Source organism: Marmota marmota, unplaced genomic scaffold (assembly GCF_001458135.2).
Source record: "Marmota marmota marmota unplaced genomic scaffold, marMar, whole genome shotgun sequence".
Lineage (NCBI taxonomy): Eukaryota > Metazoa > Chordata > Mammalia > Rodentia > Sciuridae > Marmota > Marmota marmota.
The window spans coordinates 6,809,614-6,833,418 of NW_026000082.1; the positions used below are offsets into that span (position 1 = coordinate 6,809,614).

At 32.5% G+C, this 23,805-nt stretch overlaps 1 protein-coding gene and 1 pseudogene across 1 annotated transcript in view; one reads left to right on the top strand and one right to left on the bottom strand.

The window, feature by feature from the left end:
• Positions 1-23,805, bottom strand: part of Hook1 (hook microtubule tethering protein 1) — a 56,629-nt gene that overhangs the window by 7,693 nt on the left and 25,131 nt on the right. The window contains exons 9-19 of the mRNA XM_015484926.2: positions 19,194-19,360; positions 17,510-17,650; positions 16,267-16,468; positions 15,602-15,712; positions 8,771-8,858; positions 8,636-8,696; positions 6,471-6,611; positions 5,829-5,922; positions 4,473-4,507; positions 3,884-3,966; positions 3,171-3,271 (exon numbers count right to left, since the gene is read on the bottom strand). Coding sequence (XP_015340412.1) covers positions 3,171-3,271; positions 3,884-3,966; positions 4,473-4,507; positions 5,829-5,922; positions 6,471-6,611; positions 8,636-8,696; positions 8,771-8,858; positions 15,602-15,712; positions 16,267-16,468; positions 17,510-17,650; positions 19,194-19,360 — 1,224 coding nt within the window. The remainder of the gene's footprint in view (positions 1-3,170; positions 3,272-3,883; positions 3,967-4,472; positions 4,508-5,828; positions 5,923-6,470; positions 6,612-8,635; positions 8,697-8,770; positions 8,859-15,601; positions 15,713-16,266; positions 16,469-17,509; positions 17,651-19,193; positions 19,361-23,805) is intronic.
• On the top strand, positions 9,865-10,143 carry LOC107141708 (annotated as a pseudogene).

A 23,805-nucleotide genomic window follows, 5' to 3' on the forward strand; every position in this document is an offset into this window, starting at 1 on the left:
AAATCAGTAAAAAAATTGGAAAGATCCCTATCCCCAAATAAAATTTTCCTTCTTCAAGGCTAGGTACTCAGGGATAGTTACTTTTAGCCTTTTAATTGCTCAAACTTTTGAGCACTGAGGTCATGAAATAACACTTTTTATATTTATCTGAATGTAAAAGAAAATAAAAATGAATTCAATAACTACAGAGGAATTTGCTGATTTTACAGCGTAAAAAGGAAATTCTTAAAATAATCTTTTTTACTATCATTATCTAGTGATTCAATATATCAGATAAATATAACAGACCTGGTTTTATTTGCAAACAGTACTGTCCTCCATCATATTTATGCAAATTACTAAAAGTTGGATAGGGGAGACCAGTGGAGAAGTAGGACAATGAGAGGGAGAGAGGAAGGAAGGGAAAGAAAAATAAAATGAAGTTAACAAAATCATGTTATACACATATATAAATGTACCAAAGGGAATTTCATCTTTATGTATTGTACCAATCAAAAATTAACAAAGAAGATCAGTAAAGGAGGGAGAAAAGAAGGAGGGGGAGGGAAGAAAAAGGGTGCAATGAGGATTAAAATCAACTTGTATGTATAATTTCATCAAAATGAACCCAAATATTGTGTATTATTATAATGCTTTAATAAAAGAACATTAAAAATCATCCCTAAAATGAAATAAATATACTTAAAGAGAGAGAGAAATTTTTGATCAGAATGTAGCAAAAAATATTTGGCTAAACTATATAGATGGCATTCTGTTAGGAAACCAGTTTTAGAAAAGTCAAGTATAAAGTACAAGTAAAGACCACAAATTTTCAATATTGAGGACATCTGTATTAGGTAATTTTATTTATTCATTAATTCATTTATTTATTGGTACTGGGGATTGAACCCAAGAGCACTTTAACCACTGAGCTACATTCCCAGGTCTTTTTATTTTTTGAGACAGGGTCCCACTAAGTTGCTGAGGCTCGCCTTAAGCTTGGGATCCTTCTGAAATAGCCTTCTGAGTCACTGAGATGATTATAGATGTGTGCCACTGTGCCCATCATAAATCTATTTTTTAGAGGTTTAAAATTAATGAATTAGAGAAATGTCATACCCATTTATAGTGACACAAAGGGAAAAGAACAGAAGGTAAGACACCAAATTATTACTAGGGTTCAAATATTCAAAAACCATTTACTGAGTCTTGACATGTGGCAGCTACTGTGGGAGAAATCGATCTAGAAAATTATGAGAGACACAGTGCCTGCTTTCACGGAGTTCACATCATAAAAGCAAACTACAATAATGGATTCAAACAATAATTTATCCATAAATCATAAAAAGAATGGCTGTGACTTTTTTCTATTTTCTAAATTTACTACAATAGACATATCCTATTTTAACCACTATTTTAACCTTTTCCCTCAAACAATGTAAGAAAAAAAAGAAATCCTGTTTATCAAAGCAAATAACTATGTTTTAAATGATATTACTCAATGATGGCAAGAATAAGATATTCATTGTTGCTGTTTTCTTCAATTAGTTATAATCCTTTTAGAACATCATTTAGAAATAAAGTATCTTATTAAAATAGACTTATCCCTGGACCAATAACTCCATTTCTAGGAAATAAAGATAATAAACCAAAATAAAGGGGGAAGCTTTCTGTATAAATATATTGCCTATAGATTTATTTCTAGGAGTAAAAAATTAAAAGGAAATGGAAACAAATTATTTCTAACAGTAGGATAATGAATAAGGAAACTGATACATCCCTCAAAATTAGTTTTATATATTATTTTATTTTGCAAAGTCAGCTCCTAAAGCATAGTGTTTATCTTATTCACTGCTATATTCCTAGTTCTTAGCAGAGTAGGTGTTCAAAAAATATTATATTTATGTGACATGAAGAAATGGTTAAGTTTAAAAGTAAAAATTTCATATATATGTACACACACATATGTGTTATTACTAGTCACAGAAAATATGTATAAAAAAGTACACTGTTAAGAAAATACACTACGGTGTTAATAGCAATTGTCTCTGGGAACTTTTTTATATTTTATACAATAAGCATGTATACTTTTGTTATTGGACAAACTGTGCAGTTATAAAGCCTATTTCCTTTTCTTAGCACAATTATGTCTCTATGCCTCCAGAGAAACTGAGTGTGGCCACATGCTTGAGCTGTGTCACTGAAATAGAAATTCAAGGGATTTTTGCTGTTTCGAGGCCTGACCTATTACATATCTCCCATGCAATCTATCCATCTTTCCTCGTCTACTAGTTGGACAATGTCAAGCAAACCCGGGACACCCATGTTGAAGGAGGCAGACTGTCGGCGTAGAACTTGGAATGGGCACATGGAATAGAGATCTTTTTCCCCTCATGACAGAACTTGATGTGATCAGGAAGCAAACTTGTATCATATGTCAAGCTTTGAGATCTTGGGTTTATCTGGTGCTGCTGGTACTACTGACACCTTAATTAACAAATATCATGAGATTTAAATAAAAAAAGGTAGCCCTCTTACCACTGTTTGAAAGTGCCACCATAAAATTCCCTTCTTTTATTCAGAAAAACTAAAAAGAATATGTTAACATTCTCTGAAAGAGAATACTTAATATGGTTTCATGAAAACAAAAAACTTTATGAAAACAAGATTTATAGATATTAAGTATGAAACAAGGAAAAATAATTTAATCTGGCAAACATTAGAATAATGTTTAACTGTTAAATCTAGACCAAAAGCTAAAACAACTTCAAACAAGTTTAAAAAGCTAAATTTTCACAAAAGGTAAAACGTTGATTTTGCTAAGAGTTTAGCAAATTTTATTCTTAGCAAATGTGCTAAAAGTCTAGGAAATAAACATTCTAGGTTTATCTTATTAAATGCTAAACACCCCATATAATAGTGTAGTCACATTCCCTAATGAGTTCATTACAATTAATGTTTAAGCTGTCCCTATAAGTGATGTGTTTATGTTTTCTGATGCTAGTCTGACAGTAGTGAATGAGACTGAAGAGTATGAGGACTGACATGGAGATACTCCAGGAACTTGACAGGCAAGGCAAGACTGTGCAGAGCAAATTGATGATACAGATAGAGGAACAGTGCATAATCAGGAGAAAAAGAATTAGAAGGTGGGCCACAAAGGCTGGACCTCTGAAAGGTAAGTCACTTACATTTCTGGCTTTCTCCAAGTACATTTTATATCTTTCTTCCATTGCTTTCATATCTTCATCTTTCTTCTGAAGAGCAGCTTCAAGTTCACTGATCTTTTGTACTATTAGTAAAAATAAAATGAAACATGACTAATTATTAGGATTTAAAATACTCCACCCTCAAATAAGAAATATATTTATCAAATTTACTTTCTAAAAACTGGTAAGAGAACTTAAAGGAGAAAAACCTTATTTCTTCTTCATAGTGAATTCTTATCTAAAACTTTTGAAATTATAACCAATACATCCTTGATCATTCATTATTATACTATAATCTATATTTCTCCTTTAGATCAAGAATTTCAATAAGCAAATATACATTCAAATTTAAGCCCAACCATAAGAGAAAATATGGAATTATTTCTATTTGATGTTTTGAAGTTCATTTTAATCTGGCTTGAAATCATTTCATTCATATTTACATGGTATTAATTATATTTTATAATGTTTGATACTCCTATATATCAATCAGTTCATTTTATTAGATTTAACCTTTTTTTTGGCTTTTATTTGATTATATCTTAATGAACTCAGCACTAAAATTATCATGGTTCTTACTCATAATGTCTGTATTTACACATTGTGCAAAGACTTATGAATAGTTCTTGCATCTTTCAACTAAAAAGGGCGAACCCTTAAATTATGGTCTGCTTCGAATGTTTCCAAATACCTACCATTTTGGTTTATATCTGGCTGAAGATCTTCAATGAGTTCTTGTTTCTTCTGTAATTCTTCATGGACCTCTGTTAGTTTTTCCCTAAGAAAGAGGATGCAGCCAGCTGTCAAACAGACCTAAGGATGAAAACTGTTCTCTGCCACAAAATATTTGTTGTCTCTGGGTAAGCCACTATCTGATCCTTAGTTTCCTCACCTGGGAAGTGGGAAAAATACCTGCCTATTTACATGGTTTGTCATGAGTATGTAGACTGCCTAGACATGGTGGGTACCAAAAATGCTAAATATTTTTCTCTTGCCACCCTCACTTCCTAGGAAAGTAAAAGGAAATATTTAACAGGTTAAACACCCACAAAATCTAGTTGTGACAGTTGTTTCATTTTAAAAACTCTTAAAAATGTAGAAGTTTGGGATGGTTGCCAGGTAGGATGAGCCTTTTAGCATGTTTTTCTTTTCACTTTTTGATGAAAAGAAAAATCAGCAGCAGAATGTTTCCCTTTATTCACCAATTCAGAAAAGGAAATTAACTTCAGAAGCTTAACAACCCTTCCCCTCTCATATTTGAAATTAAATACTAGTTTTACTTACATATGAGCTTCCAACTTCTGCTTTAGTTTGCTGGACTATAAAATTAAAAAAAGCTGCTGTAAGATGACTATCTTGACAAAGGTAAATTTTTCATACATCTAAATATACACAAGAAATTTAATATTAATACAAAAATAAAGCAAATGGGTACTGTTTAAACAATTCAAAACATAAAATTTCCTCTCATCAACAGTACTTTAAGTTGTAACAGTAGTTCTGCTTCAACTGAATAGCTGCAGAGTTAAAAATACATAATGTAAAGTATAATGTGGACACCAATAAATATAAAATGAAAGATGAAGAAACTTAAAATATTTAAAACACTGAAATTCAAAATGAACTCCCCCAAATAGATACCATTTTAAAAGTATTCCCTAATGTGACTTAAAAATATTTGTATTAGAGAGGGTACGATACCGTATATATGCACATATGAGATGCCGCCATGCATGAGACGATTTCTATTTTCCAAGCCCCCAGGGAAAAAAGAGAAAATCATATAAAGTATATAAAAGACAGAAAGGAAACACAACCCTTTCAATCTTCCTTTCCATCTCTACTTACTCTGCAATTTCCTCCCCCAGCAAAACAGGAATAATCAGTTAACATTTTATCTAATCTCAATCAATAGATATCTCTCTAACACACATCCAGCCCTACCTTTTCTGTAATTTCTTTTTAATTAAATACATTTCTCTCTCAACATTATTTCCTCTCCACATACAGAGATCAAACTACAGGAAAACTGCAGATATATTGAGAGTTAGGCTAAATCTGAGGTCTTTTAAAGACCTCTTATCTCTGTCCTCACACAATCTGCCATCAGTAGATAATAACAAGGCCTGTCAATTTAGAAGAAAGGAAGAAATAGGGGGTGATGTCTTCAAAACTGCATTAAGGTCTTTGTCCTTCAGAGATTGGTATAATCCATTTTTTGAATACACATTGGTTGAAATCATTATTTTTTTTTTTGTTCTCTAGGTTCTTATTAGAAGGTTTTCTTAATTCTGACTTGCTAATTATTCTCATTTAGACTTTATTCAGGTCAGCCTTGTTGGAATCCTGGCAGAACTGTGAAGGCCTCAAGTATAGCATGCTCTCAAATCAAGAATTATCACAAATTTAGGCATAGCTGTTGAAGCAGGACAGATAGAAATCACATTACAATATATATGATCAATTTATAGGCTCTAAATTGGCAAAATCACTGCATCTGTTATGCAGATATATACGGTATTTGAGGGTACCCTCAATGATAATGGTGGCACTTTCAAATTCAAAATTAATTTGGGCATCAGGAACTATTAAAGTGAATCCACACAGAGCAGAATTATTTACAATTTGTAAGTTACTTACACTTTCGCCTTCAGACTTGGAGCCATGTTCTTGTAAAGACTTCTGAAGGTCCTCAATTTGCTGCTGCAGTTCTCGGATGCGCTCTTTGCTCAGCCTGTTGTAAGATGGATCTCATATTACCTGGTACATAGTAAGCTTTATATAATATTATATTTTTTATAATTATACTAATTTTTTAGCAATCATTGGTACTAGATAAGTATCTCATTTGTTTTAAATACATTATCAGGAATCTAACAACTCATAGCTAGAGAAACTGAGTTTAAGTTACTTGCTCAGAAATAGTTAATGAATCATTTATTCAAATGTTAAATGTCCGGTCAATTTGAAGTGATTTAAATGAAATTAAAAAATAAGCAAACTGGTTGACCAAGTCTGCTACAATTAATGGATCATCCACATGTTTTAAAATAATATGATTAAAATGATCACTTGATTTTTTTCAGAGTGCAGCTAATAGTGGTGAAAGACAAAAAAAAAAAAAAAAAAAACCCAAAACAATAAACAAAAATCCCAAACTACTTCTAGATAATGCCAATTACTTAAACTAGTGCAATATTTTCTACTTCTGTGAATCAAGATTTCATGGCTAGGTAACCAAATCACCATGACTTCAGGTTAAAAAGGAGCAGTCAGAGTCACCTTTGCTCTGTTTCCAACTCATTCATCTTGCGGTGCTTCTGTTCTAGCTGCTCCTGTAGCTCTTCAATACGCTCATTCTCAGTACCTTCCTGCTGCAAGCGAAGCATCTTGTTTTCATGCTGTAGTCGAATAAATACCTCCCTGATATTGGAAAGCAAATTTGTTTTAAAATTTCAGGTATTAGTCCCTATATTCTTTTAATTTTAAGGGAGAAAATTCATGTTTACTCAATAGCTATCATTTTAAAATGTGATTAAAACTTCTGAAAGATTTTTTAAAAATTATGTTTATTACAAGACCATGCCTCAAAACAAGTAGTAAATTATTAAAGGTACCAGTATACTATTATGCTGTATATGCAAATCCTCAAGAGATAGTATGAATTATTTTACTTTTATAATTTAGAAACTAGTCATGAAAGAAAATGTTATACTCTTAGAAAAATATATGAATGAAAAGCAATAGATTTAAGAACATAGTTTGTCTACAATTTTTAAGTATAATTTTATGATGGTAATCAGTTTCAAGTCTTTTCTTGAAAAAACTTCTTAAGGATTTAAATACACATTTTTAAAATGCAAATTTGGTATTAAAACACAAATGCAATCTTTATTTGGTATTAAATAGAAAAGTAATTGTTTCCTATTTACTTCATTTCCTAATCTCTTTCTCCCCTGAAACAACTAATTCCAATTAATCCCAATTTTGATTCTTCTAAATGTCAGTACCATAATTCTAACTAACAAACTTATGTGATTCTTTATTAAATTACTAATTTTAGCATAACGATTGACTCCATGCTAGGAAACTTAATTTTTACATCTTTACTACTTCTCCCATCACAGGTTTCTTAGTTATAACATATTTTGTCTTCTGATAATTTTGTGACTTTAAATGATAAAATACCTGTAAAGTTAAAGTGACTTTGTGTTGCATAAATGTTAGACAGTAAATTTATTTTTTATGATACAACACATGACCTCACCACCTCATAAGAAGTTATGTTATTAAAAGTATAATATGTTACTTAGCAAGTTTTTTGAATTTTCCTTCTGATAAATTTTTAAATTGCTATGGAAGCAACTGTTGTATAGCAACTATTGGTTTAGAAAGTTTAAACAGATGACAAAATAAAATTTCACTATGATTTGTTACTTTCAGGTAAATACAAATGAATTGAAAGCATTTTCCAAAACAACTGGATGTTAATAATCAAAAAGTGTGTGTTAGTTTCTAGTAAAGTTTGTAAGAAAGGTGGAAGTCATGACTATATTCTAACAAATAAAACTCTGAACAAATTGAAACAACCTTGTTCACATGATGCTAAGCAAAAGTCAGTCACAAAAGTTACCTACTGTATAATTCTATGTATATGAAATGTCCATAAAGATACGCTTAGATTTGAAAGGGGTCAGGAATGGAGAATGACTGCTAATAGCATGGGTCTCTTTGGGGGATATTCAACATGTTTTAAATTAGATAGTTACAGTGATGAGAGTCACAATATGATAGTGACAACTATGAATATAACAAAAACCCCACAGAACTGCATATTTTAAATGGATAAATTATATCTCAAAATGATTTAAACAAAAAATAAATTGAGTTTGAAGTAATAAATCCATTGCTACCAAAAGAAAAAGAAAACCATTAAAATTAAAGATTAGTCAAATGTCTACAAGTAAACACAGCAGTACAAGTCAAAGTTAAATGTTAGATCAACATAAAAATATTGTATTGCTTAACTTCTGCTTCATTCTTCTATTATTATTGATAATTCCTCTCTTTCCACTTATATAGATTTCAATGCCAAATAACAATAACAAAAAACAAATTTCCAAATTAAAAACATAAAAATAATTTTAACAAAACAAAGCCTATGTTATAAAAACTAGACTGTTATTTTTCCAGTTTGTACAATTTTACTTGTGATAAATTCTAAAATTGCTGTGGCAGCAATAATAATCTAAATTACAATGTTTAAATAAATAGATAAGAAGGAGTTATTTTCAACTCTATGACTCATAAAATGAAAAGTTTCAAAGGTCAAGTGATTTACAAAAAGAGAGGAAGAAAAAGGAAGGAAGGAAATAGGGAAGGAGGAAAGGAAGAAACCACATTTCTAATATTAAATATGGTCTATCAATCAGTAGAAATAAATTTACCTATATTCCACTGGCATAATCTCAGCAGCAAGATTCTCAAAACTTTTTGTAGCTGATGCATCTAAACAAAAACAAATTAATGTTTCAGTATTTCAACCATTATAGAAACCTTTATTAAAATCTAACCAAATGTACCTGTTTGATTTAGGTGATCCTGTTGTACTTGTGAACATCGAAGCTCTTCATTTGTTTCTTTCAGAGTATCACGCTGCTCTATCAGTCTCTAAGAAAGAATTGTTAATATCAGCAAAGTATTTCTTTTTACCTAGTTCTTTATGTCTTTTACAATTTAAGTGATTTTGATAATTATTAATTAAAAGTGATAGTTTTAGCTTTAAGAGGCTCCTTTACTCTTGTATAAGTCACACACATAATAGCCTTTATACAACACAAGGCTTGTGATTTCCCCCTCAGAGAGTTTACCTTTGATCTAAATGAATGCAATTATGTAAGAGTACAAATATGCAAATACATGGTAAGTAATAAAAAGAGCATGAACTTCAGAGATTAGAGTTTGAATTCCAACTCTCTACTTCCTAGATGTATTAGATATAAAGTTATTTAATTTTTTACTTTAGTTTTTGTATTTTCAAAATGGGAATACCAATATAAAAATCCTTGCAAGCTGGCATGGTGGTGCATGCCTGTAATCCCAGCAGCCTTGGAGGCTAAAGCAGGAGGATCATCTGTTCAAGCCAGCTTCTGCAAAAGTGAGGTGCTAAGCAACTCAGTGTGACCCTGTCTCTAAATAAAATACAAAATAGAGCTGGGGATGTGGCTCAGAGATCAAGTGCCCCTGAGTTCAATTCCTGGTACCACCCCACCAAAAAAAATCTTTGCAAATGTGTTTTGAATACTAAGTGAGATAACTTCAAGTATCTAAACTGGTTGTTGTATAAGACATGCAGTAGACTAGGTATATCTTTTACTGCGAACTTATATTTTAAAAAGTTATAAGTAGCATCCTGAAGTATGAATTTGTGGAAGAATACTATTATCCAAGAAGAGCAGCTAGTAATTCATGACATTGACTACTTTACTTTAGAGCTACACCAATGATGAACTTTTATGTTCTGAATAAAAGAATCACTGGGATCTATAAATTAAAACTAGGGACAGGTATGAGAATTTTTATAAATATGCTGTCATAAATGCAATGGAAACTCTAGAAAACTTGTCCTCATCAACTTTTACAGAGTTCTGGAAAATAAACCAAAGGCCTAAAATAATCTGAGGAGTATTTATTAAAATAAACTTGCTAAGGACATCGTGACAATTGGGTTTCTGTTTGGAAAAATGGGGAAAAGTCTCCCTGTTGTGTAGGTACTAGGAATGGACACCCAAAAGTATGTTCAACCTCTAAAGCAATAGCCAATGGTATTATCTATCTGTTGAGAATGTCACACAGAAAATGAAAAAAATCCAGGGATACAATCAGATGCAGAGAATGTGGATACTGAATAATGTACAAGAAAAGAACCAAAAGATTGGCTTTTGATGCTCAATGAATATGGGAATTCAAAGGAGTATCTTCCTTTTTACTTGGACTTGACCTGTTAATGTTTCTCATTATTGTATAGCTTTTCATTTAGCACACTTATCTTATGAATATAACTATATTCGTATGATTTCATTTTCCAAACCAAATTGTGTTTAGGTATTAATAATTTGTATAAAGATTTTTTTGTTTAATTAAATGACTTAATTTAATTTTACTGTATTACGTGATCTGACACAAAATGAAGGTTAAAATTGCTTCCCCAAATCACACTATTAATCAAAAATTTGTTAGAAATTCAGGTTTCTAGAGTCCTGTAAAATTCTGATTAAATAAGTTCCTTGGAAATAAAACAAACAAACAAACAAACAAAAATGCTAAACCTTCATTAGAATGGTAAGCTTTTTGCTTTTTTAACTTGCCTTATCACTATCCCCTCTCCCCAGCTGTGGAGTAGCTGCAAAAATCAGAAGTCCCTCATATCCCTATATCTGTGAAAACCAGGTTCTTTGGTAGTCAAGAAGAGGCAGATTAGACAGGAAGCTCCTCTCAAAAAGCCCTATCATGCCAGACCAAGTGGTGCCCTAGCAGCTCAGAAGGCTGAGGCAGGAGGATGGCAAGTTCAAAGCCAGACTCAGCAACTTAGCAAGCCCTAAGCAACTTAGCGAGACACTGTCTAAAAATAAAAAATAAAAAAAGGCTGGAGATGTGGCTCAGTGGTTAATCACCCCTGGATTCAATCCTCGGTTCTAAAAAACAAAACAAAATAAAACAAAACTATCATCCTCAGAGCATTATCACTATTTTACCTGTCCTGCAGCTCCTAGAAGCCCCATTTGCAGGGATTTTCATTATTTGACCCAATTCAGTGCTTACCATTCTACAGGAAGAGCTGTATTCCCATGACATACATCAAACATAATCCCTAGCAACTGTTTATTACCATAATAAAATTAATAATATAAGGTGGAGATAATTAAGAACCTAGCCAAAATGTTATAAGAAAGATCTTGAAATATGATGCCCAATAGGATGCTATGAAAAGTTCTGACATGTTCCTGGTGATATAAGAGGAAAACTATGTGCACATGCCCAGAAAATACCAGAGAGAGCCCAGTGTCTCAGCTCTGACTGAAATTGAGGCCCTGTGCAATCAGCACCTAAAGGCAAAGGCAGAATTTCAAATTTCATGAGCACTGAAAATGTTTTTCAATATACATTCTGGATGTTTTGACAAAGTCTGAGAAAAGTATTGGTTCAAGGCATCTATTATAATCCCTGACCAGTCATAAACTAGCCATAGTGGCAATTGAGCAGGTACTTCACTGATTGCACATTACATAGAATACAGACATTATAAAATCAGTAAAAAATATCATTAAAGACAGACAAAATAAACAGTAACAAGAACAAATACTGAGATTGGGAGAAATATGATTTTCAATTTTAAAATATTATATCAAATGTCAGATATTCAACAAAAGTTAAAAAAAATACACCGAGAAAAAGGAAAACTTCTACACTGAAAGAAAAATAAGTCAACTGAAAAAGCCAATGAGATGAGCTAGTGGGGGATATAGCAGACCAAAACCAAGTGAGTTATTATGATTACATGCAAAGAACTAAAGCAAACTATGTGCACAGAATTAAAAGAAATCACAACAATATCTCACCAAACAGAGCGTAAAAAATTATTTTAAAAAATACTAGAAATTCTGAAGTTTCCAAATTTTGTAGATTCAAGATACCAGATTAGAGGAAAGCCACAATACCTTAATGCTCTATAGCTTGAGATACAAGCAGTGGGAATGCTGCTTCTCAGCAAGGTGGGTAAAGAGGGATTTGAATGAAATTCAATGTAAGAGTCTCTTAGAGACTCATAGATCTAGGTGAGCTGAACAAAAAATAAGTACATAACTGGAACCAATTCAAATGCAACAGTGGTACCAATTCACCATGCAGAGGAGGGATAACACAAAAAAGAGAAACATGATGGAGAAATCTGGCATATAAAATCCTTAAAACAGAAAAGCAGACTGAACTTAACAGATCCATAGGCTTCACAGTGAAATGCTATTTGAAAGGTGCTGTGTTTCTCAACTGGCAATTGAAGAGCTATGATAGGGAGCCATCCTGAGGTGGCCATAGGCAGCTTACTGCTGCAAGAGCCTGGGAGATCATAGCAAACACTGCCATACTGTCCTGGTAAGCACCTAATGTGTGGCCTAGGGTACAGTTAGCAGAATGTGAGTGAAACAGGCACAGATTGTACCCAAGGGGATTCAAGTCAGAGATTATGTAGGTAAGTAGTATTCACTTTAAGTCTGGCAGTTCATGTGACCAACTGTAGATGGTTAAGAAACTAATGGGTGACTGATTACACTCAGGGACTAATCCTGGGAAAGCCACATTTTGTGGGCAAGGTATTATTTGAGAACTGTGGAGGACTAGCACCCTTTTCTTGACAGCAGAATTCCTGGATGGTTGCTGAGAGCCAGATTCCCAGAAGAGATTGGTATCTGCCTGTCCTAGGGATGTGTTAATCTCTCCAGAGCAGACACCACCTAACAAAGACCCTAAGGCTTAAACAGAGCTAAACCCCAGCAACTGGAACTCCCTTCTAGAACTCTGCAGCAGCCCCACCTCAGAGTACTTTGTTCTGGTCTGTCCAGAAAAATCTACAAACCAAAGCACTTCCCATTTTGTCCTACCTTATACTTGTAAGAGAAATTGAAAGCTATTTTAACCAGCTTCCATTTTAAGCCATACTGTAAGCTGGCAGTTTGGTGAGCGACACAAAAACAAGAAGATATGGAAAGAAGGACAATCAGGCATAATCATTCATCCTCACTGACAGTTATGAACACCTCAGTGGAGACAATTCTTTAATTTTTCATTAAAATCTTTTTCTACCTTTTTTTTGGGTGTTCTTCCTGTTGGTTCATGGATGTGTGTATATATACCTTATTGTGTGCATGCATATATGTGCATGTATGCATATATGTATGTATATATGTGTATATATGTATTTATACATGTTTGTTTCTTCTTTTCTCATTTTTAGTGATTTTTTTCTTTGTCTTGTCTTTGAGGTTCAGGGTCTTTGTTTATTTTGCTTTTATTTATCTTGTTTCTCTCTCACCTTCCTTCTCCCTCTAATAGCCAAATTCTTTTGTTCTCTCTTTCTCCCTTGTTTCATTTTTTTCTCTTCCTCCTTTGTAGCCATCACTTGCTACATTTCTTCTTTTTATATTTTGAACATTCTAACCTTTCTTTTAGCATCCTATTATTATTTTTTCTCTTAATGTATTTTTCCCATAGTTTAGAATTAATTGGCTTATACATTCCTGCCCTACAACCCCTGATGTTGCAGTTATAGTACCTTGGATGGCATAGCTGATATGATATTTACTTTAATGCCAGATCTAGTTCATGGATATTTATTAATTTTGTTTTTGCCAACTGCTGACTCTACCATTCCTATTTTTGTGGTAAATTCATTGTTTTGTAGATGTCATAGCAGACACTGGGTGTTTATTTTAATGCTATATAGTGTTTGCTTCTGTTCTTGCTATTGTTTCCCTCTCTTCTGTGAGGTCCTGGAAATCTACTGGGATACAACAAATTCACAGGATAGAAACACTGCTACAGAGTTAAACCCAGCCAAGAGATAGCTCACCTTGCTTCACACACAAGCTAACCATGCTCAAACTTCAGTGACATTTTAATACAAAGAATAGAAGAGACAAAACCCCCAAACTTAACAACCAGGCAAGGAAAGGCAGGGAGAGCCCTCAGGCCCATTCATGGAAATATACTCTTAGAGCAAAAACAATTAACACAGAGGCTGTGGACACCACATCTATGCAGGATCCTAATCTAAATCACTCCCATAACTTTTAGAGTATATACAGTTGTTAAGGTGTATAATCACAGAGGGGTGTATTCCATATACCCTGGTTTATTCAATACAATTGCCAGAACTACAAGGAGGACCCCACTCTTTTGAGACCTATAGGAAAATGAAATCCTTGTGTTCTGATGCACTATACACTTTATCAAAACTATACCATAAAACTATACCATAAAACCCATTTGGAAATTTACTGAAAAAATTCACAGCAACCTAATATCCCAAAATAGTTTCACATTGGAAGAAAATATTCACCAAGTATTCATGTAACAAAGGATTAATATCCAGAAATATATTAGGAACCAAAACGCTTAATTTATGGAATAGGCAAATGATCTGAATAGACATTTCTCAAAAGAATTAATGTAAATGGCCAACAATACATGAAAAAAATACTCTACAGCATTAGTAATCATGGAGAACATCTACAATGAGATATCCTCTCACCCTGTTAGAACAGATATTATTCACAATAAAACAAAGCAAACAAAAGAAAAAAAAAACAAGGAAAAAAAAACCCAAATAACATGTGAGGATGTGAACAAGGAACTCACATACTTTTTTTGGGAATGTAAATGAATACAACATTATAGAGAATAACATGGAGGTTCCTGAAAAAACTAACAATAGATGTACTATATGATCTAGCTACTCACTTCATATCCAACAGAAACGAAATCAACATACCAAAGAGATAGAGATACTTATATTTTCATGTTTAATGTAGCACTATTTACAATAGCTAAGATATGGAATCAATTTATGTGCCCATCACTAGATAAATGGATTAAAAAAAAAATGAAATGTTATTTAGCCATACAGATGAATGCCGTTTGAAGCAAAATGGATGAAAGTGGAAGACATTTTTTGTTAAGTAAAATAAGCCAGACAGAAAGACGAAGTACCACACATTCTCTCTCATATGTGGTAGTTAAAATAGTAGACTTGAATGTAGAATATTAATTAGGATAATTTTGGGGAGTGAATTAAAGGAGGCTCAATTTGATTAGTGCACACTGTATGCACATGTTGAAATGTCACACTGAATTCCAATAATCTATACACATTTTGTAAATGCTTAACAAAAATAAAATGTAGCTAGGCATGGTAGTGCATGCCTGTAATCCCAGCGGCTCAGGAGACTGAGGCATGAAGATTGTGAGTTCAAAGCCAACCTAAGCAAAAGCGAGGCACTAAGCAACTCAGTGAGACTCTCTCTCTAAATAAAATACAAAATAGGGATGGGGATATGGCTCAGTGGTCAAGTGTCTGAGTTTAATCTCCAGTATCCAATAAATAAATAAATAAATTGTTTAAAAATTGAATGAAGTGAAATCATTTTTACAAGACTTTTCTATATGTATATAATTTCAAGAAAAATAGAACAAGTAGATATTGTTATCATTCTAAGAATGGGTAGTTAAAAAGCTAAAAAAAGAATAACATACTCCTTTTTTGTGTGTGTGGTGCTGGGGATTGAACTCGTGGCCTTGTGCATGCGAGGCAAGCACTCTAGCTACTAAGCTATATCCTTATCAAATATGTTTATGATTACCTCTTTTTCCTTAAGTAAAGCTTCATGTTTTTCTTCAAGCCGCTTCATTTCAAATGCTAGTGTATCTGCCCTTTTGGATTCAGAGGAAAGTTTAACGTGAAGGTCCTGAATCTTTTGTCAGAAATCAAGAAAGAAATAAGAGTATAAAATATTCATAGTGTTTAAAAGTAAATGAACTGATTAAAAATAAAATGTATGTATTAAAATTATATTCTATAAGTATTTGGAAAATAGTAACTGTATAAAAGAATTAATGTTAAATACAAAATAATAATTAAGACACAATATTAAACAGTAGCCTACATCCTAATGTTTGTCTAGATTATTTGAAAATAGCAGAATAGAATATTTTAGGTCACAGCTGCATTTTCTACCATCCTCTAAGCATCTGTCAATGTTTACTAGAAACATTAATAAACCGTAACATCTCAAAAACAAATACGTTAGCAAAAATAAGTTTGGAAGGCAATAAGAAGGCGAAGGACCTGGAGAAGTCAAACTCGGCTATCAACCTTGATATTAAAATTACATATAGAAGAAAGTCACTGAAGTACATAGCTTATTGTATGCAATGCTTAACTTTTGTATCATTCTTAAAGATGAAATGGAATAGTGAAGTTGAATTCTTTCAATTTTATCAATTAAAAATTAAGATATTTTCTTACCTGCCTTTTGTACGTTTCTAATTGTGTGCGTGCTGCATTTGCCTTCTTTAATTCTTCTTCCAAGCTGACTGTATTATGCATATACATCATGTTTGTTTCCTGTAAAGTTTTAACCTGCTTGCGAAGGTCATTTAGATCTTGTAGTTTCTGACGGTATATCTCAACTGTTGACTCTAGTTTATTTGCTTTATCAGAAGTAGCCCTGTAGTAATAAAGAAAAAGCAATCCAAATTAAAGAGTAGCATATACACAGAGCAATTTTATTCTGGTTGTAAAATGAATCTTCCAAGCTTTAACCAAGACTTGGGTCTAAAACCATTTACTGTTCAATCTTTTTGTTATTAAGGCATCAAAAGTAAAAATGCTTCAAATGTGACACATTAAGTTACCACCAAACTGTTTTTAGCCTCATATTAAAAAAAAAAAAAAAAAAAAAAGAAGGGCTTTGTACATATAGTAAAAACAATTCTAAACTATTCTGTAGCTTACAGAAAAACCTTGCTTTGTTTTAGTATCATCTTATTTTCAGTGTTTGAAAAACTTAGGAAGATAAGTCAATTTATGAATTTGTCTGGAAAAATACTTTCCTTGGAATTACACTTAGTGGACTAACCAGGCTGTAGCAAAGATAAATAAACCAAATCAAGTCACTAACACTGTCAAAATTAATGGTTCTAAAGATTTTGTTTCAAATGTTATTAAGAGCTGCAAAAAAAAAAAGCTAATTAAGAAATCAACAGAAAATATGCAGAACATGTGGACCACCTATTCATTGGGTAACATTTCATAGGCAAAAGTCTATATAAATATAAAAATATTTTATAATATAAATACATATTATAAAATATTGCCCAAGACAATCCTTGAAATAAATGTTAGGTTCCTCTTCTATATTTATATTTCATCAAATCTGAAAATATTGTGAAAAGACATTTCCTAAAAAAAATTTTCTCAAAATACAAAAATGGGTACCAGTTTAAGCTAAATGGATCATTTACAAAATCTTCAGAGAAAATTTTGGGTTTATAGGTTCTAATGTGAAACTGTTGTAACAAGAGTTGAACATTATCTTTCAAATACAATTCCAGAAAGCATAAAGGAAGTAAAGACCAGAAACATGAATAAAAAGTGTTCAACATTTTATACATTGGCAAAACTCTTTAAGAATTTCTGATTAAAGCATGGAATATTCACATTAGCTAAAAACTTAGAATTAACATAAATATATTTAGGCCTGCCATACCTAAGAACATCTATTTCATCCTTCAGGGCTCTTGTTTCTTCAGCAAGACTAGTCAATTCATCATTCCTATGCTGAAATTCAATTAATTGCTTTTCAAGTTCTTCACAGTGAACACGGTAATCATCTTTTGCAGCTTCAAGCCTTGCACAAAGAAAATAAGTGATTATTTGTAATATAATCATTTATAATATAATATTTTATAAATATTTATAATTTCCATCAATTGTCTTCCTACTGAGACATGACATGACATACTTAAATTCCACATTCAAAACAGGAAAGATTGAAGGAATAAGGTATTTGGGGCTCTTAAATTTGTAACAGGCATGAAAAGTAAGTTTAATGTTCTGAATTTTCATTTACACTTCCAAAACATGTGCTTAGTAATCTCTATAGAGTCTAACAGAAATTTTAATTTCAAAAGAGGAAGAGAAAAATGCATAAGATAAATTCACTCTTTAAAAAATAGTTGACATGTAAAGAGGTCAAATATTAACTTCTGAGGAGACTGCAATAAATTAATGACAATGTGTGTAGAAAACTTTGTGATATCAGAAAGTAACAAACTGCTCAAAAAAAAAGATATGTTGAAAGGCTAAAATCACCAGTTGAAAGGCTTTTCACTGACCAAATCTGGGAAAATTTGACCCTCGAAATAAGTGATGATAGTAATGGATTTACAGTCCTCTGAATAAGAGTCCATTTCTAAATAGAATGCATAATTCTGGATTAGATTTCAAAGAAGGGGTAAAAAAAAAAAAAAAAAAAACTTTATAAGGGACACTGAAACAATTGATGGAATTTGAATACAATATACGGATTAGATAATGTTTAATCAGTGACAAATTTCCTATACTGAGGATGTCCTTGTTTTTAGGAAATACACACTGAAATAAAGAGGCATGTCTCCAAATTAGTGTCAAATGATTCAGAAAAACGTTTAGCTATATAAATAGAGAAACTGCTAAAGCAAATAGAGAAAACTGTAAAACTCCAAATATAAAACACTGTAAAAGCAGAGTTCTTTGTTGTAGTATTATTGCAACTTTTTTTTGCAAGTTTGAAATGATATAAAAAAAAATTGTATGGTAAAATTAGCATGTTTGGGGGATGGGGTTGTGGCTCAGTGGTAGACTGCTCACCTAACACATGTGAGGCCCTGGGTTCAATCCTCAGCACCACATAAAAATAAAATAAAGGTATTGAGTCCAACTATAAAAAAATATTTAAAAAATTAGCATGTCTGTCTTTAAGATCTCATGGTGCAAGACTCAGTGGTAAGCACACAAGCAACAATCAATGTTTATTAAAGGTAAGAACTCTATTTTTAAAAGAAATAATATTAATGTTCAAGTAAGAAGCATTTAAGATTTATATTTTTTCCACTCATTATCAGATTACCTCTCTTATGTGAGAAACTCCCTATTTCTTCCAAGCTTCATTATTCACTCTCTTGAACTCTTATTGGGTGGTATATGGCCTTCATTTGTCCTGTATCTTTGCATTGTTTTACATAATTTACTTGCTTATCAATAAGTCCAGTGAGGCAGGAACCACTTGGTATTTTTAGTAGCTTAATCAGTGTCTTAAACATGCTTAATATACTAATAATTAGTTGATATGATTTTTAGCTACTAGTTTAATTAAAAGAACTCTATAAAATAATTTCTACTAAAAATGCTACCTGAAGTTCTCTTCCTGTAACTGTTCTAGTTGTAATTGTGCATGAAAATACTTCTTTGCAACCATCGTATTTGGATCATCAAAAGAGCCATCCAACTGGTCAAGTTTTTCATTCATCATCTCATTCTCAGAAACCAGTGAATTCTTCTCATCTTGAAGTGCAGTCACCTAAAAACCAAATACATAAATATAAGCAGCAATAACAACAACAACAAAACTCACAGAATTGGGAGTTCTTGATTCTAATTCTGACAAGGTCATGAAACAGCTTGACTAATCAGATTAGATGATTTCTTAGAATACTTTCAACTCTGAAATTCTGAGTCTAGGAAGTTTGGGAAAAACAAAGAAATCAAATTAGTACACATATGCAGTATACAGTAAGGATTCTTTTAGAATATTATACCTGTCTCAGTTTTGGAAATAAAATGTTTCTAAATCTCTAAAATTTAATACGTGAATCCAACTTCAAAACATTAATCTGTCCCTTTTTTAAGTCAAAATTAACTTTCAAAATGCTTTCACCTATGCAAAGTTATCATCTGGGGTTCATAGTGAAAAATAATCAATCACATATCACATATTCAGGAAACAAGTATATTTGGTTGATGAACCAATACCAAAAAGCTTAACTGTTTCCATTTGTACAGAGACTTTGTGTTTATGATTTAAAATGAATAATAAAATGTCTAAGTGCAGAACTACAAAAATGTCAGTACCTGATACATGTTTTAAACTCCTTTAAAACAAGCATGTTTTTTTTCTCTTGGTTCTAATTCTTTTCTATTTAAAAATTTTTTACGTACAGCTATGACTTTTCATAAGCCCAGAATTTTACATACATTTTACCAAGAACTAGATAAAAAGGTGTCCCATTATCACTAACATCCATAATATTATTGGACAAGTTTGCTATTTATATTTTCAATAGGTACAACCAATTCCATAAGTGAATGAGATGACATATAGAAACAGTGAACTAAAATGGAAATTAAATCAAGTGATTGCATTAAATACCATATAGGCAAGTTACAAACACTGATCTCTGTTACATTATTAAAATGGAGACTAAGCCTGAAAAATCCCTCAACAGACAAAACCAGTTAGGCTTTGTAAGTGATCTAAACTTTGTTTGATTTGCAAATGTAAGTGCAACTTACCTTGAGCTATTTCTTACAAATGCTGTATTTAACAGTATTTAAGCTCAACTGATGCGAAGAACCAACAAGATTAAAATTATACAACCAGGGACTTTCAACCAAATAAGGCAACCATGTATCTATAACCTATCTTTGCTTTATTTCTGCAGTAACCCTATTAATGTCTTCCAACTGTTTCCTAAGTGGAGGGTCCAAACCACTCTGGTTTGGAGCTGCCTAATTCATGAATATAATAAACTCAATAAAACTGCATTGTACCTAAGTTCACTTTTTAATATTTCTAAATGAGAAATACAAAGGCAGGCCAGGAAACTGTCTCTAGGTGGACAATGTAAACACACAACTTTCTGTTTCTAAATTCAAAGCATGCATCCATGCTTATTATGTAAGGAATCAGTGACTATTATTTGTCGTGTATAGTTCTAAGCGATTCAGATACAAATAAAAGAGTTTCTGAACAGACACTTCTCAGAGGAGGACATACAATCAATCAACAAGTACATGAAAAAATGCTCACCATCTCTAGCAGTCAGAGAAATGCAAATCAAAACCACCCTAAGATACCATCTCACTGCAGTAAGATTGGCAGCCATTATGAAGTCAAACAACAACAAGTGCTGGCGAGGATGTGGGGAAAAGGGTACTCTTGTACATTGCTGGTGGGACTGCAAATTGGTGCGGCCAATTTAGAAAGCAGTATGGAGATTCCTGGGAAAGCTGGGAATGGAGCCACCATTTGACCCAGCTATTGCCCTTCTCGGACTATTCCCTGAAGACCTTAAAAGAGCGTACTACAGGGATACTGCCACATCGATGTTCATAGCAGCACAATTCACAATAGCTAGACTGTGGAACCAACCCAGATGCCCTTAAATAGATGAATGGATTTAAAAAAATGTGGCATTTATACACAATGGAGTATTACTCTGCACTAAAAAATGACAAAATCATGGAATTTGCAGGGAAATGGATGGCATTAGGGCAGATTATGCTAAGTGAAGCTAGCCAATCTCTAAAAAAACAAATGCCAAATGTCTTCTTTGATATAATGAGAGCAACTAAGAACAGAGCAGGGAGGAAGAGCAGGAGGAAAAGATTAACATTAAACAGAGACTTGAGGTGGAAGGGAAAGGGAGAGAAAAGGGAAACTGCATGGAAATGGAAGGAGACCCTCACTGTTATACAAAATTACATATAAGAGGTTGTGAGGGGAATGGGAAAAAAACAAGGAGAGAAATGAATTACAGTAGATGGGGTAGAGAGAGAAGATGGGAGGGGAGGGGAGGGGGGATAGTAGAGGATAGCAAAGTAGCAGAATACAACAGTTACTAATATGGCATTATGTAAAAATGTGGATGTGTAACCGATGTAATTCTGCAATCTGTATTTGGGGTAAAAATGGGAGTTCATAACCCACTTGAATCTAATGTATGAAATATGATATGTCAAGAGCTTTGTAATGTTTTGAACAACCAATAAAAAAAAATAAATAATAACAATAATTTGATGGTGGTTTTATTTTTTGTACTTTGGAGGTCTTATTAAGAAAGTCAGTGCCAACACTAATATGATGGAGTGTTGACCCTATGTTTCTCTTGTAGCCGTTGCAATGTTTCTAGTCTAATTCCTAAGTCTTTAATCCATTTTGTGCAGGGTGAGAGACAGGAACCTAATTTCATTTCTATATATAGTTATCCAGTTTTCCCAGCATCATATTTGTTAAAAAGGCTGTAATTTCTCCAAAATATATTTTTGGCATTTTTGTCAAGTATCAGATGGCTATAAGTATGTGGGTTTGTCTGTCTTCTATTCTGTTCTATTGGTCTTCAAGTCTACTCTGATGCCAATACCATGCTGTTTTTGTTACTATAGCTCTATGGTATAATTTCAGATAGGGTATAGCAATGCTCCCTGCATGACTTTTCTTGCTTAGTATTGTTTTGCTATTCTGGGTCTCTACTTCTTCCACATAAGGATCTTTCTTTCTAATTCTATGAAGAATGTCATTTATATTTGATGAGGATTGTATTGAATCTGTATATTGCTTCTGGTACTGTGGCCATTTTGACAATATTGATTCTGCCTATCCAAGAACATGGGAGGTCTTACCATCTTCTCAAGATCTTCAATTTCTTTCTTCAGTGTGCTATAATTTCCATTGTAGGGATCTTTTACCTCATCAGTTAGATTAATTCCCAAGAATTTTATTTTATTTTGAGGTTATTGTGAACAGGATGGTTTTCCTGATTTCTTTCCTGGCTCAATCACTGGTAGAATATACAAAAACTATTCATTTATGGGTGTTGATTTTGTATCCTACATTTATAAGCTCTAGAAGTTTTCTGGTAGAGTTTTTGTTGTTCTAGATAAAGGATTATGTCATCAGCAAACAGGCAGTTTGACTTATTCTTTTCCTATTTGCATCCTTTAATTTCCTTCTAATGCCTGATTGCTCTGGCTAATGTTTTGAGAATTATATTGAATAGAAGTGATGAGAGTTAACATATTTGTCTTGTTTCTAATTTTACAGGAAATGCTTTCATTTTTTCTCCATTCAGTATGATGTTGGCTTTGGCATTATAATAACTAGTGTTTATAATGTTGAGATAATATCCTTCTACCCCTAGCTTTTCTGGTATTTTTACCATCAAGAGTGCTGAATTTTATCAAAGGTCTTTTCTGCATCTGTTGAAACGATCATGTGTTTCTTGCCCTTAATTTTGTTTAAGTGGTAAACTACATTTACTGGCTTGAGTATGTTGAGCCAACCTTGCATCCCTGGGATAAAACCCACTTGATCATGGTGCATTATCTTCTTGATTTGTTTTGAATGCAGCTTTCATAAAGGATTTCTTCATCTATGTTCATCAGGCATACTAGTCTGTAGTCTTCTTCCCTTGATGTATCTTTATCTGGTTTTGGTAATAGTATTATACTAGACTCATTGAACGTACCTGAGGTGTTCCGTCCCTTTCAATTTCATGGAATAATATGAGGAAAACTGGCATTAGTTCTTTAAAGATCTGGTAAAACTCTGCTGAGAATTCATCTGGTCCTGGGCTTTTCTTTGTTGGAAGGCTTTTAATTGCTATTTCAATTTCATTTCTTGATACTGGTCTGTTTAGGTTTTCTATATCTTCCTGGTTCAATTTGGACAGTTCATATATCTGGAAATTTGTCTTCTAGGTTTTGCAGTTTATTGGAGTATAAATTTTCTACAAAGTTTCTAATAAGCCTCTGGATTTCAGAAGTATCTGTGGTGATCTCCTTTTTCATCTACAATTTATTTTTATATGGGTCTTCTTTTTCAGTTAGTCTGGCTAAGGGTTTATCAATCTTATTTATCATTTCAAAGAACAAACTCTATGTTGTACTGATCCTGTATATTATTTTATTCTCAATTTTATTAATTTTGTCCCTGATCTTAACTGATTCCTGTCTTTTTTTTTTTCA